Source organism: Perognathus longimembris, chromosome 19 (assembly GCF_023159225.1).
Source record: "Perognathus longimembris pacificus isolate PPM17 chromosome 19, ASM2315922v1, whole genome shotgun sequence".
Taxonomy (NCBI): Eukaryota; Metazoa; Chordata; class Mammalia; order Rodentia; family Heteromyidae; genus Perognathus; species Perognathus longimembris.
Genome location: NC_063179.1, coordinates 33,290,845 through 33,306,580, shown reverse-complemented (window position 1 = coordinate 33,306,580; position 15,736 = coordinate 33,290,845). Strand labels below are relative to the sequence as shown.

At 42.0% G+C, this 15,736-nt stretch overlaps 1 protein-coding gene across 3 annotated transcripts in view; it reads left to right on the top strand.

The window, feature by feature from the left end:
* Ankrd55 (ankyrin repeat domain 55) overlaps window positions 1–15,736 on the top strand; it is an 85,006-nt gene that overhangs the window by 31,716 nt on the left and 37,554 nt on the right. For all 3 annotated transcript variants that reach the window (XM_048368188.1, XM_048368189.1, XM_048368190.1), the window contains 2 exons: window positions 2,955–3,064; window positions 11,378–11,438. In XM_048368188.1, coding sequence (XP_048224145.1) covers window positions 2,955–3,064; window positions 11,378–11,438 — 171 coding nt within the window. The remainder of the gene's footprint in view (window positions 1–2,954; window positions 3,065–11,377; window positions 11,439–15,736) is intronic.

Genomic DNA, 15,736 nt, shown 5'->3' with positions numbered 1-15,736 from the left:
AGACAGAGAGAGAGAGAGAGAATTGTGTCAAGGATAGAGGGAAAAGACAGAAGTGAATCTAAAGTTGATTTCCACTAACTTTCAGAATATGTTGACAACAAACTGTGCCTCTTCCAAAATTCTAAAATTCAATATTTCTTTGTCGGGACCCTATGCAAGGGATGAATGAGGAAGAAGAGCTTCTTTGATCTTCAGTGAATTATGAGGGAACCTTGGAGCCTAGAAAGATGGTGCCTTTGTAGACAACTCTTTCTAGGAACATGTTCTACAGGACATGTTCTACAGGCAGGGGAAGAAGGGCATCTTCTTAACTACGCCAAGCCTGGTACGATTCCCCAAGACAGAATGACTCCCTGGCTCAGCCAAAGCGCCTGGGAAGATGCATGTCTCAGAGGTTGAACTATGAAGCCTTTTGTATACAGTGCTTGCATTCCAGTATTAAAGAGAAATTTGACAACAGGGCAGTTAAGAATGAAGTCTCGGGCTGGGGATATAGCCTAGTGGCAAGAGTGCCTGCCTCGGATACACGAGGCCCTAGGTTCGATTCCCCAGCACCACATATACAGAAAACGGCCAGAAGCGGCGCTGTGGCTCAAGTGGCAGAGTGCTAGCCTTGAGCGGGAAGAAGCCAGGGACAGTGCTCAGGCCCTGAGTCCAAGGCCCAGGACTGGCCAAAAAAAAAAAAGAATGAAGTCTCAATCAGTAGGCAGATAAACCACACAGTTGATACCACCTGAGGAAAATTAATTCATTGTACTTTTTTTCTTTTTAGTATAGGAGGTTGGATTCAGGGCCACACACTTGCAAGTCAAACACTCCAACATTTGAGCTGTGCCCCCAGGCCTTTGCTATTTGTTTTTTAGAAACTGTCTCACACATTCATCTGAGCTATCTTGAGACCTTATTCCTCCTTCCGTTATCTCCTCAGTAGCTTTGATTACAAGCATGCAGGACCACACCCAACAACTCTTTCTTCCTCTTTAAAGTACAATAAAATCATAACTTAAGTTTACTATAACATAAAGAGAAATATATATATATGCAATCAGTCAGCATATAATAGATACCAAACTCATTTGTTGAATCTGAGTGGTAATAAGGATTTTATCTATTTTCAATGATTTAAAACTTTTTTCTGAAGAAAGAAAACCACATGTGCATACAGAGTTCCAGGAAATATTGCAAAATGATTTGTAAAATGTTTGAAACCTTCTCTTGCCAAAAGATCTGCTTTTCAAAAACTATAAATCTTGAGCAACTCTAAAATTTGTCAAGCCTGCTTTTCCGTTGGGTCTTTTGGTCATATTTTCTCCTCTTAACCAGAGAACTTGATGTTTTAGACATTAGTAACTAAAAACAGATTTATACATTAACAAAATATGAGTCGACACTGATAATGGCTGAAAAAAATTCTTCTACTTATGATTTAGAAATTATTAGTCAATTATCTAGAACCATATTCAACATTATAGTCCATGAATTTTGTTGTGCTTTGATTTACAAATTAATTATTTTTCAGACTTCAAAACTACAAGGCTCTTTTTTTAGTATTATCTTCCCTCTTGATGCATTTTTAACATTTTTAATGCTTCCATTGTCATAGTTGGGGGCCATCTCCAGTCATCTTTCTTATATTATTGGGGAATTTTGAGACAAAATTGTATTTGAATGATGGAGTAAGGCAGGAAGTCTCCTTCCAAACTAAAGAGAAGATATTTTTCATAATGGTTTCACCTATTTCTTGTTTTCTTTTTCTTTTGTGCTAGTACTAGGACTTTAACTCAGGACTTCATGTTCTCACCTGGCTATCCTGCTCAAGGCTGGTGTTCTACCACTTGAGCACACCTTCACTTCTGGCTTTTTGCTGGTTAATTGGAGACAGAAACTATGGGATTTGTCTCCCTGGGCTGGCTTTGAACCGAGAACCTCAGATCTTCAACTCCTATAGGCTGGACCCACTGGCACCCAGCCCAGTTTCACCTATTTCTTAGTCTCCTTATAATTGAGTGAATAGCCCAAGGCTTCTAGATAAATATAGGAGACCTTCCTCTCACCATGGTTGAGTCAGTTAAAGTAGCGTGGAATGCAGTGGGAGGGACACTCAAGATCACTCCTGCCCTTTGGAATAGGAGAGAGACTGAGGAAATGACTCAGCTGTAAGTGTTGGCCAAAGAGAGGGATTAGCATGGGATGTGGTAATATCTGGTCTCAATCAGCACAATCAGGGAGCACCAAGGAGCTCACACAGTTTCTTGGGAAATTCATAGGTGAGTCAAACTTAGTAGTGAGGGACTTTGAAGGATGCTGATGATGCCCACATATTATAGATCTGGGCTATTAGTGTTGGAGACCCAGCCAGAAAAGCAAGGATTGGGTTATGTATCTAGGCACTGAAAGTAGGACTGACTAGAGTAAGGAAAATACTATCCTTGTGGTGACTAGAAAATGAACTTGGAATAGAGAACCAAAGTCTATTTATTAGATAGATATGCTAAGAATGCTGAGGCTAAGAATAAAGGCAAGAATTCAGAAATGGCATATGAGTCCAATTTTTAGAATTGGACCATGATATCCAAGTCAGATGATTATTGATCAAAGACCAGTACTGCCCAATCACCTAGTCAACATACTACCTTTGACATTAGGAACTGGGGTAGTCTAGCAATATGTGTAGCATACTAGTGAGTGAAATGGAAAGGGGAGGCAAGAGAAAGTGTATGGTCAATCTACATTTTTCTAGTGTAAAGGTCCTCCAGAAAAAAAAAAAATGGAACATGGCCCCTTTAGCTCTTTGTTGATGTGCTTGAGTTGGTGCAGTGGTCCTTAACAACTTCAAGTGAAACTAAACATGCCTTTAGCCAAACAAGAAAGGAGGGGGAGAGAAAAAACAAACCTGTTGATGTGTGTTAAATGAGTTTGTGTTATGTAACTATGTGGTTGCTCCTACATTTCAGGGTTGGCTTGAGGGCTGTGTGAGTCTGCTCAGAAATGGTGCCAAGCACAACATCCCAGACAAAAATGGCCGTCTGCCACTACATGCTGCTACTGCGGAGCCTGATGTGAGGTAAGCAGCCCAGTGCTGGCGTCACACACACCTGGAAAGTCCCACTCGCATCAGAAGGGCAGCCGGCTAACCCTTTCCTCTATGGCTGATATATTTTTTTAATTCTCTCTGATTATTTTTAGTTTCTGAAGTTCATTAGACAGGGTCATACCAAAAGAGGCTGGAATAATTTTAAATTTGAATCTCATTCTCCTCATACTTCAATAAAACATTTTTCCTCCTTTTCTTGGATTAAAGAAGCAATGCTATTGGACATCATTGGAATTAATATATCCATCCAATCAATTGTCAGTCAGTTATTAATTTACTATTTATTAAGCCTGTACTATACAAAATGTGGTACTTGCCCCTGGCAGTTGTACCAGTAATCATGACAATCCTTGATGTCCTAGAGCTGTCATTGTAATGATGGAGCTAAGTGCCACACTGTAAATAAAACCAACATAGATTCCAACTAGGACAAGTGGAAGAAATTCAAGTACAATAAAACATCCATGATTGGTCAGAAAGATTATTACCTAAACCTTGGGTCCAGCCCAGCTCTGGGAGTTGGGAGGAGGCGAAAGCTCCTGAGGAGAGAGGCCAGGAGGTTAGATGGAAAACCAAGGGTTGGTGCATTTGGAAGTCACAAGAAGAAATGAAGAAGGTGGTCACATTTTTGTATGACATTTAAGCAACCAAGGCAATCATTTTTCCTAGACTAAGGTAATTTCCCCATTCCTTGGTGTCAAACTGGCCTTTGGCTCCATTTTTGTGAAAGCTTCTCATAGTCATTAGCAATAGCACTTCTGACTGGAGAGTGGTAACCATATGCTCTTCCTTCCTCCTGTCTGTGTGTAAGATTTAAGCTTTGCCGAGTCCCAGGCCACAGGCCAGCACTAAGGCAGTGTATCCTTAGTCCTAATATCTACATCTGTCTGGTGAGCTGAACCCTGAAGTTGTGAAGGGTTGTAGAGATCACAGCCATAATCCTCTAGGCTGAGCAATAATAAGATTTCTTCATTTCAGTCCCTTTTACAGAAAATAAAAGGGTTTGGGAAATTCCAGAACTATTTCCAAAGCTTGTCCCTTACTGTCTTGGACTATATCCAGAAATAACAGAAAATTAGGCCTTACCCAAAACCCAACAAAGCAAGGAAATTTCAAGACAAGACAGCAAGCCCAGACAGTTAACGATCAATAAACATGGTTTATAAAGAGATGAACTCCCTTTTTGATGAAGTAAAAAAAGAGAACACTACAAAAATTACCTCTTTAGCAAACCATAAAACAGTTTATGTACAAAAATATAGAATTTCTCCAAGAATGGTCTTTAGAAAATAAATTTAAATCATTTTTTCTTTCAAGGTTATTCTAGCTTGATAAACTGCACTTAACTGCCTTAACCTGTGTCAAGCAGAGTACTTATTTTTAAAATCTACTGATTCTGGAAATTAAAAGCCTACTTAAGTTATGGTAATTATAGTTACTGTAACAAAGAAAATCCAAAGATTTGGTGTTTAGCCCAATAAAAACTTCTCAGACATGGCAGGTGTAGGTGTAGGTGTTCCTGGAAACTGGACGTTCCTCTCCTCTGAGTGATTTGGGGGCCCTAGCTTTTTCCACCTTGTGATTCCATCACTCTCTCAGGTCACAGAACACCCTTGATTCAATCACAGGCAAAAGGGAGTATAGAGAAGCCTCACTCACTTGTGCTAAAGCCTACAGAGCAATGAGCAATTCTACTCATTAGGCCTAGTCATTTGAATGCATCTGAGTAGGATGAGCTCCAGGTAACCCAGCTCCAGAACTAGACAGAACTCTACCAGTGAGTCTGATCTGTGAAGAGGGAAGGACACAGATTTTGATGAAAACCTAGCTATCTCTGCCCTCAACCTGTTGCATTTCAGGAGGAGATATTGAACTAAACTTTGTCCATCACAATTACATTCATGGTCAACTAGCTTACTCAAGTAGGTTTATCTTCTGACATCAATGCAATAATAGATTTAAGGCTAATTCATGTATACTTCTGCTCTTGTGAACTTGGGTGGTTATTTCTTAGTATACTTAAAAGGGCTCCCCGAACACTCTAGGCTCTACATTAAATTACTATAATTGAGAGATGAGAGAATTGTGGCTGCCTCTTCTATTAAAATTCTACCTAATGACCCAGCCACTACTCTTGGATAAGGCATATGGAAGCTAATCAGTTGCCTACTGCCTGTGTGAAGACAACCAGCCCAATAGGTTCTGCTGAGCACCTAAGATTCCCTATTGTAGACCTTGTGGTCTTTCTTGTAATAGTTATATTTTTCCAATAAGCCCTTGACCTATACTGAGAGGTCTTGTAAGAAACAGCTTTCGAACACTTATTACCTCATTATCACAATGTGTTCTAGTCATTACAACATCTCCAAATTCCTATCTAAGAAACCACAGGAAAATTTTCTACTAAAGAAAGGATTGTTGTCCTTTTCTTGAGAAATCATTTGATATTACTATATGAACACTGTGACTTTTATGATCATGTTTATCCCTTTATTGTTGAGAACAGTTTGTGTTTTACCTCTGGCACACATGTGGATGATAGATCATGTCTTCTTTACTCTGCCTTGATTTTCTTGTTGTTGAGCTTCTTCACTTATCCTGGTTTACTCCCATATAAGTGAGTCATCTAAAATGTTTGTTGGGTTGAGATCAAGGGTGGCTAGGAGCCACACTGAATCTGAATCTCTGTTTCTTATCAACTATTTTATCTGGGCCAAGTTAATATATCAAAGTCTGGCTAGTTTTTGTTTTTAGATAGTAGGGAGAAGGCAGTTACTTACTTTACAGCAAAGAAGACAGAAGTAGATGAGGAAAGTGTGTAGAAACTATGAAAAAGCTGCGCTTAGTTCATTATCAGGAAGTGTTATTGATGATGACATTGATGACGATGATTACGACAATGACGATGACGACGATGATGATGATGATGATCGATGATGATGATGATGATGATGATGATGAACAATATGTAGAAATGTATACTGTGGATTAGAACTATAAGATGCCACCCTCGTAATGACATCCCCTTAACTCCCACCCCACCTTCACCTTGATATACACAGATCCACAAACATCTGTACATACCTGTAGGTCTGTGCACAAGCAGTACGAATCCCAGCAGTATACACATGGACTGCAAAAGATGCTGAGTTATAAACAGCATTCATGCTTGTATTGGCTAAAAAACATGAACTGTTTGCAAACTTCAAAACCCACTGAACATTAGATTTGACCATTCAGCTCCACCCAAACTGCCTTTGCTATTTTCCTTAGTTCATATGCATCTGTATTTTTCTCCTAATAGTAAGCAGAAGGCACAGTCCAGATGGCGGCCTTGTGCAAAGATGTTTATACTGGTTTTAATATCTGCTGACCTTCAGGTTTCTACACAGTAAGCTCATTCTACTTGGTATTCACTAGAGGTTATTCAGAAAGAAGCCTCAAACTGAAGCTGCTTATAAACAAGCCAAGGGAACATCTCTGCTGTGCTTTACCTTTGGAGGGATCTTGGCTCTTGGATGGAAAGAAACTACTCCCTAGCAAACCCATCTCTTCCAATGTGCATTCTCTACTGAAGTAGAGATGGAGGCAGATGCAGGCATAGGACTTTATAAACATAAACATGAAGGCATGCTGGGTTGACAAAATTAAAGGAGCATAGCTTTTATTTCACAAGTCCATTTCCTGCTCTGAGCCCTCTGCTTCTCATCAAGTCCAAACTTTCTCCATTTCACTACCCCAGTGTTTTTATTTGCTTCCATAGCTGGGGGTCCCCACATGAAAGAGGGGGCAAATCATTAAGACAAAGCTTCAATGAGAACAGAGGTGTGTTTGTATAATGTGGTGCATGCTAGTGTTGGAAGGCAAGCAGCAATTTCCTCTGAAAGCAGCCACAGGGCTCTCCAAAAGCCTTTCTCATGGTCTCCATGGTTACTGCCACCTTTTCCCCCTACCACAGCACCAGAGGCTCTCCTTTTCATCTCTCTGAGCTACTGTGGGAGGGGTTCCTGGCTCATTTCCTTGGGGTGCTATGCTCCAGTTACCAGGTGAAGTGCTCTCGCCTAAGGCCAATATTTCATTACCGCACATTTTCTCATGGCTACATAAATTCAGGGACAGGATGGTGAGATGGCTGCTTGAGGGGTGTCCCTTCCCCCAGAAGTCACTGGGTTCACAGGCTGGAAGGCTGAAGGACCAGTAAAGTAGAAAAGCTTAGAGAAGTAAGTGACTCTCAAGAAGGTGTTCGCAAGTAATGAGTTTTTTCTCTGTGTGTCTCTGTCTCTGTCTCTCTCTCTTCCTCTCTCTCTCCTTCCCAAGCCACTTAATTGTTATCAAGAAGGAAGACCCAGAAAACAGAACATAGGAGCCTTTAAGAAACTGATCACTTTAGAAGAGTGCACATAGAGTTGTTCTAAGTGTTTGTGTGCAATAACTTACTTTAAAATCACAGCATAGCTTTAGGAATGAGGAAGTATTGTTCTCTCTACTTTGCAGATAAGAAAGTGGAGGCCCTGAGTGGTCAGAACCTGCCCAAGGTCTCTGGCTGATTGAGAGTAGAGATTCTGTTTTTAATTGTTTCTTTCTTGTGCGGCTGGGGATTGAACACTGGGCCTGGTGCATGATAAGTGGGCACTGAAGCAAACCATCCCCCCAAGCTACCTGGGGGCTGGGAATTCTAGCAAGCCAGTGTCTGGGCTTTTACCCCCCCCCCCACCACACACTGAATCCCCCCAGGGATCCAGGACAGATCTTATCTTGAAACAAGATGGCTTCTGTTGCTGCCTCAGAGATGTGAGAGCAGGCAGGAGTTGGAACTGGCACTACTGTGGGTTAAAGAAGATACACTCCTGACTACCACAGCACACACTGGAGTTCTGGGAGAACAAGACAAAGCAGTCTACAAGTCGTGTGGAATTGAGACAGATGTGGACAAGTCTTGCAGATTAACTCCGTAGTGCAGGATAGCATGAAAGCACAGTGCACAACCAGACACCTGGTATGTAATTCAAGCTGAATCACCTAGATATTTATTGTAAGATCAATCAGTATGGGCCACAGATCCTCTGTTCTCACAAAATCGGGAGAATGGGGGCAGAGAGGGTAAGAGATATGGTGAGAGAGTGGCAGAGAGAGAGAGAGAGAGAGAGAGAGAGAGAGTGCACCTTTTATCTATAAATTTGTATTTCGCTTTGGAGACCAAATGAATCTTAAGACTTAAGAATGAAATGGGTTCAGCAGCACTGGTTGACATCCATCAGCCAGTTATGACATCTCAGCCAAACAAGAAATATCAAAATAAGCAACTAAAGAAAGTCCAGTGAAAGACTATTTGATATTGACCAGTGACCAGTGAGAGATAATGATGCAATTCTCACCTACCTCAGCATGGTGATACAGTCCTGTAATTCCAGCCTAAGGCAGGATTTTGAGTTTCAGGTCAGCCTGGGCTACAGAGTAAGACCCTGTCTGAAAACACACAACACACACACACATACACACACACACACACACACCAATAACAACAACATGTCTCTACTTCACCCATACCTGCTCCAAGAGCAAAAACATGTCACCACCCCCTACATAAGGAACATGCGGTTGGAGCATCTGAGAGCAGAGGTGGTAGTTAGCTAGAGGAGAGACCTCACCAGAGCTGACATCTTCCAAGGAGGAAGGTAATCCTTGTAGAAATGAAAGCTGGCCTGCCCCCTTCTCTCTCAGTGTTCCCACTAGCCAAACCGAAAAGCAGCTAGTGAGAAAGGGGACTTAGATAATGCCATTCCTTTGAGAGGCCAGCCTCAGGGCAGGACATAGCAGAGCACACATGGACTTGCAAGACAAGTAGAGAAACAACCAGTTAGAGGGTGCATCCCACGATATTTGGGGGTTACTAGAGCATGACAGAAGTCCTACCCAGCCCACTCCCATTCTAACCTGCCCAGAGCCCCACTTCCCTCAGGGCCATCTCCCTATGCCAGAACAGCCCTGTGGAAGATCCAGCCTGGTTCAGAGGAGCTCAGTCTGCTCAGGGTTATGGGAGGAGAGTCACACCAACCACAGCTCACCTCTGCTCTTCCTCCCACCCTCTCCCAGCAGAGCAGACAAATAGTCTTTGGAGATTAACCATGGGCTACTAATGAGAGACTGTCAGAGAGAGCCTGAGACAGAGGAAAAAGGGAAAGTCACCTGTGAAGTCCAGCCTTATTCATAAAGAGCCCAATAGAAGTGTATTGATGACAAAACAATCACAGAGACAAAAATGGTGTTGCTCAAATTCAACTTTTTAGAAACTTTTTACCACATAGAAGAATGAGTCTAGAACTGAAAAGCCAAGAGAGAAAGAGAAAGGGAGGGAGGGAGGGAGGGAGGGAGAGAGAGAGAGAGAGAGAGAGAGAGAGAGAGAGAGAGAGAGAGAGAGAGAGACATGCATGGCTTATAGTCATAACCCTGTTCCTTTAGTGTCTGTATATCAGAACTTTCAGCCCCCACACCCCACACAGGCCTCTGTCATCTCCCTTATGCACAGGAAATAAAGAAGCTCTGGGGTCACACAGCAGGGTGTCAGGATTAAGCCCCAATGTCAGGTTGGCTCCCTAAAAGACAGTGGAGAGGCACTCAAGTGGTAGAGGGAGAACCAATCTTGAACCAAAAAGATGAGTGAGAGTTCAAGGCCCTGAGTTCAAGCCCCAGTAACAGTTTACACACGCACACACACACACACACACACACACACACACGTGCTAAGTAATCAGACTTCCTATTTCACACCCACAACTAATAACTGGAATTCCATTCCTATTCAAGCTCTCTGGTATCACATTTAATACTAAGGCAGCATGATTATCCCATCCCTCTTTTCTTCTATGATTAATAGCAAGTTAATACTAATCCTTAAGAAAGAAAACATCCTTCAAAAATCCCAAAAAACTAAGTTTTAATCCTAAAAACAATGAATTGAGGAAAAGATGGAACAATTCCCCAATCTAATTTCACAGAATTTCTTCCCAATAGAAGTCTGAATCTCTTTCCTCTGCCTGCCCACACGCTATTCGTCATCTCTTGATGCGTGTGCACTCCTTACCTCATTCAGTGCCTTTCTCCATGGTTTCTAACCTGGAGTGCACCAGAATTTCTTGATAGCTTTATAATACCATAGAAGATGGGCTTTTCTCAAACCTATGGAGTTAGAAATCATAAATAGAGAGTCTACATATCTGTAGCTTAAAAAAATGCCCCCTCCCCCAGGGGATAGGAATATAGCTAGTGGTATAATGCTTGCCTTGCATGAATGAAGCCGTGAGTTCGATTTCTCAGCACCACATAAACAAGAAAAGCTGGAAGCGGTGCTGTGGCTCAAGTGGTAGAGTGCTAGCCCTGAGAGAAAAGAAGCCAGGGGCAGTGCTCAGACCCTGAGACCAAGCTCCAGGACTGGCAAAATAAAAAATAAAAAAATGCCCCACAGTGTTCTCAGGTGGGACCAGGGTTCATTAACTTCTGGGGTTAGAGTCCTAGCAATGAAGAGACATAGCTCAAGTGGTATACATATAGTCAGCAAGTGCAAGGCCCTAGGTTCAATCTCCAGAATTACAAAAAAAAAAGATAAGAAAGAACAAGGCTCCAGTTCAAATCCCAGTACCACCCAAACCAAAACAACAAACAAAAACCCTTCTAGATGCTTGCTTATAGTGCTCCCATCACAGATGAGGAAACTTAGGCCCCAGGTGGTAAGTTAACTTGGAACTGTCAGCAGAAAAGTCTGTGAACCCACACAGTATGGCCTCCGGGTCTGCCCTAACACTGTACCAACTCCCTCCTGCTATCAGAGGAAGTGTTGACCTCAGTCACCCCGGTGACTGAGCCCAGGGGGCCGCCCAGTGGGGTGAACTTGAGATGGTTGAACATTGATGGTGGTTTCACTCTGACTACTGTCTTCTCATGCTCAGATAGCCATATATTTTACAGAGGTCGAGCAAAGTTAGTAGTAATACAAGTGAACGTTCACCATCTCCTGATGCATTTAAAGGCGTTGGCATGTGAACTAGGAGTGAAGTGATGTAGATTTATGTGAAATAAATGAGTAAAATGAGATTATTTTGTTTTTAAAGTGTACACCTGGATGGTGTAGATAAGCTGAAAGCTCACTGTTCCTATTAGCATCTTCTTACTTAGCTTCTCTGCAGATCTTTCTTTTAGCTAAATGGAAAGGGCTCAACTGGCAGTTTTTCTAATGTGGTTTTCCTCGTGCCCATCTTCTCTTTTGAGCTGCTCTGTTCTTCCTCACAGGCTCCTCACCGTCCTCCTGCAGCAGTCAAACCTCAGTGAGATCAATCACCAGGACAGTGAGGTGAGTTTGCCCTACGGGTGAGGGTGGGAGCTGGGGTGTTTCTGTACCCCTCTGCTTCCTCCTTAAGGAGAAAAAGGAGCACATTATGGTACCCTAGAAAGGAAGCCTAGGTGTCCAGTAGTAATCTACAAGCAGAAATGCCCCCTGCCATGCATGTGGGTAGCTTCTAACAGGAAAGGGCTTTGTTGCATTAACTACTTCAGTATTAATCATATGACTGAAATTTTCTAACTTCTCATTGGACATTAAGAAATAAATACTGCTTCTCTTGTCTTCCTGAGTCTCTGAAACGTATATGTCAAGGGATGGCTCTGGATGTGTTCTCTTTGAGGGAAAGAAGGCAGAGAGAATCTTTCCACATGCCCCAATCCAGAGGCCACAGTATTAATCCCAGCAATCACAATGGGTGTTCCTTTCGTGTGACAAAGGCAATAATATTGTAGGAAGGCCCTTTTTTTTGATACTTCTGGGTTGTTTATAACTCTACTGCATGAGCCATACTCCCAGTCCTTTCTGCTTTAGTTATTTTTCACACAGAGCCTTCTGTGACCCTCCTAGCTTTGCCTCCTGCATAGCTGAGATTACAGTTACAAACTATATCATGTTGGGCTTGTTTTTTGAGAAGATCTTGCTAACGTTTTGTCCAGGATGGCCTCAAACTGTGCTCTTCCTACCTCTGTGGTCATCCTCATCTCAAAGAGCTGGGATTGTTGATCAAAGTTCTGTAAGGAGAGTAGGTCAGACACTGCAGCTCTGTCCTGGAGTAGTGCAGGGTCTTGTTACTCCTTAACTATTTTTCAAAGCAGGACTGATTTTCATCAGTCAGCTGCTTTCTTTAACAAGTCTCTTCAAACCAATTTAGCTGCCTGGTTTTAATGAAATTTCTGTATAAATATATGCTTGGTTTGGCTGAACTTCACTAAGAACTGGTATTATTGAGAAAAGTTTAATAAGGCTGAAAATGCATACACACAAGGTACCACACTACACTATTTCAAGGACTCTGGCTGGACAAGAAGTTAGAGGTAAGCCACTCCTCTGATAGCTTCCATCTGAGCCAGCCCCCTCCCATTTGTCCTGAGCCTTTGGGTTCAAGGACTCCTCTTGACCTGCATTATGACCAAACCGAAAAGGTCTGTTTGTAGCCCAAGTCTGAAGCTGGACGCTTCCCTAGCTTGGGAGTACATACTGCCCAAATCTTTGATTATTTCAAGCCAAACCTGAGAGGACAAAGGAATCTACTGTTTTAACTTCTTTAAAAGTAAGAACCGGGGCTGGGGATATGGCCTAGTGGCAAGAGTGCCTGCCTCATATACATGAGGCCCTGGGTTCGATTCCCCAGCACCACATATACAGAAAATGGCCAGAAGTGGCGCTGTGGCTCAAGTGGCAGAGTGCTAGCCTTGAGCAAAAAGAAGCCAGGGACAGTGCTCAGGCCCTGAGTCCAAGCCCCAGGACTGGCAAAAAAAAAAAAAAAAGTAAGAACCACCGAGATAGCCCGCAAATGAAAGCAGGGAGCTTGAGTTGCTGAAATGTCTGTCAGTACACTTGGAACGCCAGTGCTTAAGCAAGTTACCAGCTACTTCCTCCACCTCCAACCCTGGCCTTCACCATCTGCCCCTCAAGCAGGTTTCATTTAGGAAGTGGGTAATTCTGTCATTCATACCCTAAAACTAAATATTCTACTTACTTCTCTGTAACTCTAGCCACCTCTCTGTTGAACTAGTATCTTCCCAATAAAGTCCTACTTTCCCATTTTTCCCCAACCTGAATGGTCTCTGGCTAGTAGAAACAATAAAAGTAGACACACATGGTAACTTAGATTATTTTTTCAACTCACGAATATGGTACTAGGCACCAGTGCAACCACAGGGAGGATCATGATTCATTTCAGCTAAGGCAAAAGTCTGAGGGGATCAATATCAACAGAAAAATCTTGACATACTGGTGCACTCCTGTCATCCTAACTACATCAAGAAGTATAATCACAGTCCAGGCTTGCCTTGGGAAAAGAAAGAAAGGGAAGGGAAGGGAAAGGAAAGGAAGGGAAGGAAAGGAAGAGAGAGGAGAAAGAAGGAAGGAAGGAAAGAAGGAAGGAAGGAAGGGAGGGAGGGAGGGAGGGAGGGAGGGAGGGAGGGAGGGAAGGAGGGAGGGAGGGAGGGATACAGATCAAGTTAATTTATTTTAGTGGCTCCATAGTATTCCATACTATGAAGATGATTCTGTTCCTTTAGTCATGGATGGGTATTCAGGTATTCTCCAATTTTCACCCCTAAATATGATCTTAGTCCAAAGTGTAGGATGTGATGACACCCATCTACAGAGTATATTTGTACAAGCCACCTTGAGTATGGTATGTCAAGACCTCTAAAAGAATGGCTAGGTTATAGTGTGCATTTTAATTTTAATGCACACTGCCTAGATGTTTCCTAAAATGTCACTTTATAATTCTCCAATTTATACTGTTAGAAGTCTAACACTACTCTTTGAATATTCTCTCCTGTTCTTGCCAGATTTTCTCATTTTGTGCATCTCTCCGGTATGAGGCTGCACGTCACTGTACCAGTGCCATGGTATTTTTGTCTTTTTTTTTGGTGTGACTTACCTGTTTATATCCTTTGCCATTGATCTATGGGTTACTTACTAGCCTCTTTCTGCTTCATGGAAGTTCATTTTGCATTCTGAACATTAATCCTTTGTCTGCTGTTAAGTTTTAAATCTTTTTTTTTTTTTTTTACAGTTTTTTACTTATTTTAGACTGGTTCATATTGTTTTTTTCTTACACAGAAATGTTTAAATATGACTTAACCAAAATGGTCATCCTTTCCCATTAGTACTTTTGTTTTTAGTGTTTTGTTTTGTTTTTAAAATATTGTCTTCTCTACCCTCAAGAACTTACTCATAGTGTGCTAAACTTCCTCTTGGTGTATTATAAGATTTTTTTTAAGCTGTGATTTCATTTCTGAACGCTTTGTTCTGTCCCAGTGATCTGTTTATTTTTCCTGTTCATCTGAACAGCCTCTGTACAGGCCATCCACTCTGCAGAATTTAGAGCTATGAGGAAGGTGAGATGGGGCAGATGTCCTCAGCATTTTTATTCTTCAAAAATCAGGACCTACAGAAAATCTTGACAAGGGAAAGAGGCTCATCTCTTTCTGCAGGGACTTAGCAAGGGGCAAAACATCTGGAATCTAACTTCTCCTGCTCTCATTTTTGCTTTGACAAGAGGGTTCCCATCAAGACAGCCCGTGAGCTGCTTCGAGTGCACTTACCCAGGGATTGCTAGTACACATGGTATTTAGGATGTATTGTGGTTCCTATGCACATTCTTCTGGTAGTCATTCCTTATGAGCAGTCAGACAATCCCAAACTTCAACTTTAATGGCACTCTGAGAAAATAAATCAAAATTTCAAAACCAGATGTGAATTTTTGGACAAAATTCTTTGCATCAAATCCACTTAACCACATTCCTAAGACACAAATGCCACCAGACATTGTGCACTTCCAAAGAAACTGTCTCTGGCCCTAGAAATCATCTTGCTTTATAACAAGCAAAAGGTAAAATAATAAAACAAAATTGTTTCAATGAACCACTAAAACTAGAGTGGAGTTACCACGCTCTCCCTCATCCCCCTAACTCCACAGATTTCTAGAGTCAGACCTGGTCTCTTTATCTTTGTACTCCTACAATCTAGCTCAGTAATTTGTACATAGTGGGGGGAAATGTACATATAAAATAGATAACATCCATATATCCACATATGCATGCATATAGGTGTGTGTATGTGTACATGTAATATACAAAGAGAGGCACAGAAATAAATTAAATTCTAGAAGTCATATTATTCATGTTATTTCATTTTAGAGTCCCATTTCCCTTTGTGTTATTAGTTTGCTGTTCTTGTGGGAGTCTGTAGTGGGATCTGAACTCAGAACCTCACACTTGCTAGCCAAGTACTCATTACTTGATCCACTCCGCCGTGTGTGTGGAGGGTGTGAGTGTGTGTGTGTGTGTGTGTGTGTGTGTGTGTGTGTGTGTATGCTGGTTACTTTTGAGAAAAGGTCTTGCTTTTATGCCCAAGTCAGACTGTAGTCCCCCTATTTGTGCTTCCTCACATCACCGGGATGTGCCTCCAACCATAACAATTGTACTTCTCTCATACCCGTGATGACAGCTGTGGGATGCCCAGCCATTAACTGAGATGAGGTCTTAAGAATCTTGTTATCCGATAGCTGACCTCCAGCTATGATCTACCTACCAAAATGCCCAGATTACAGTTGAGCTATCCCAACCATT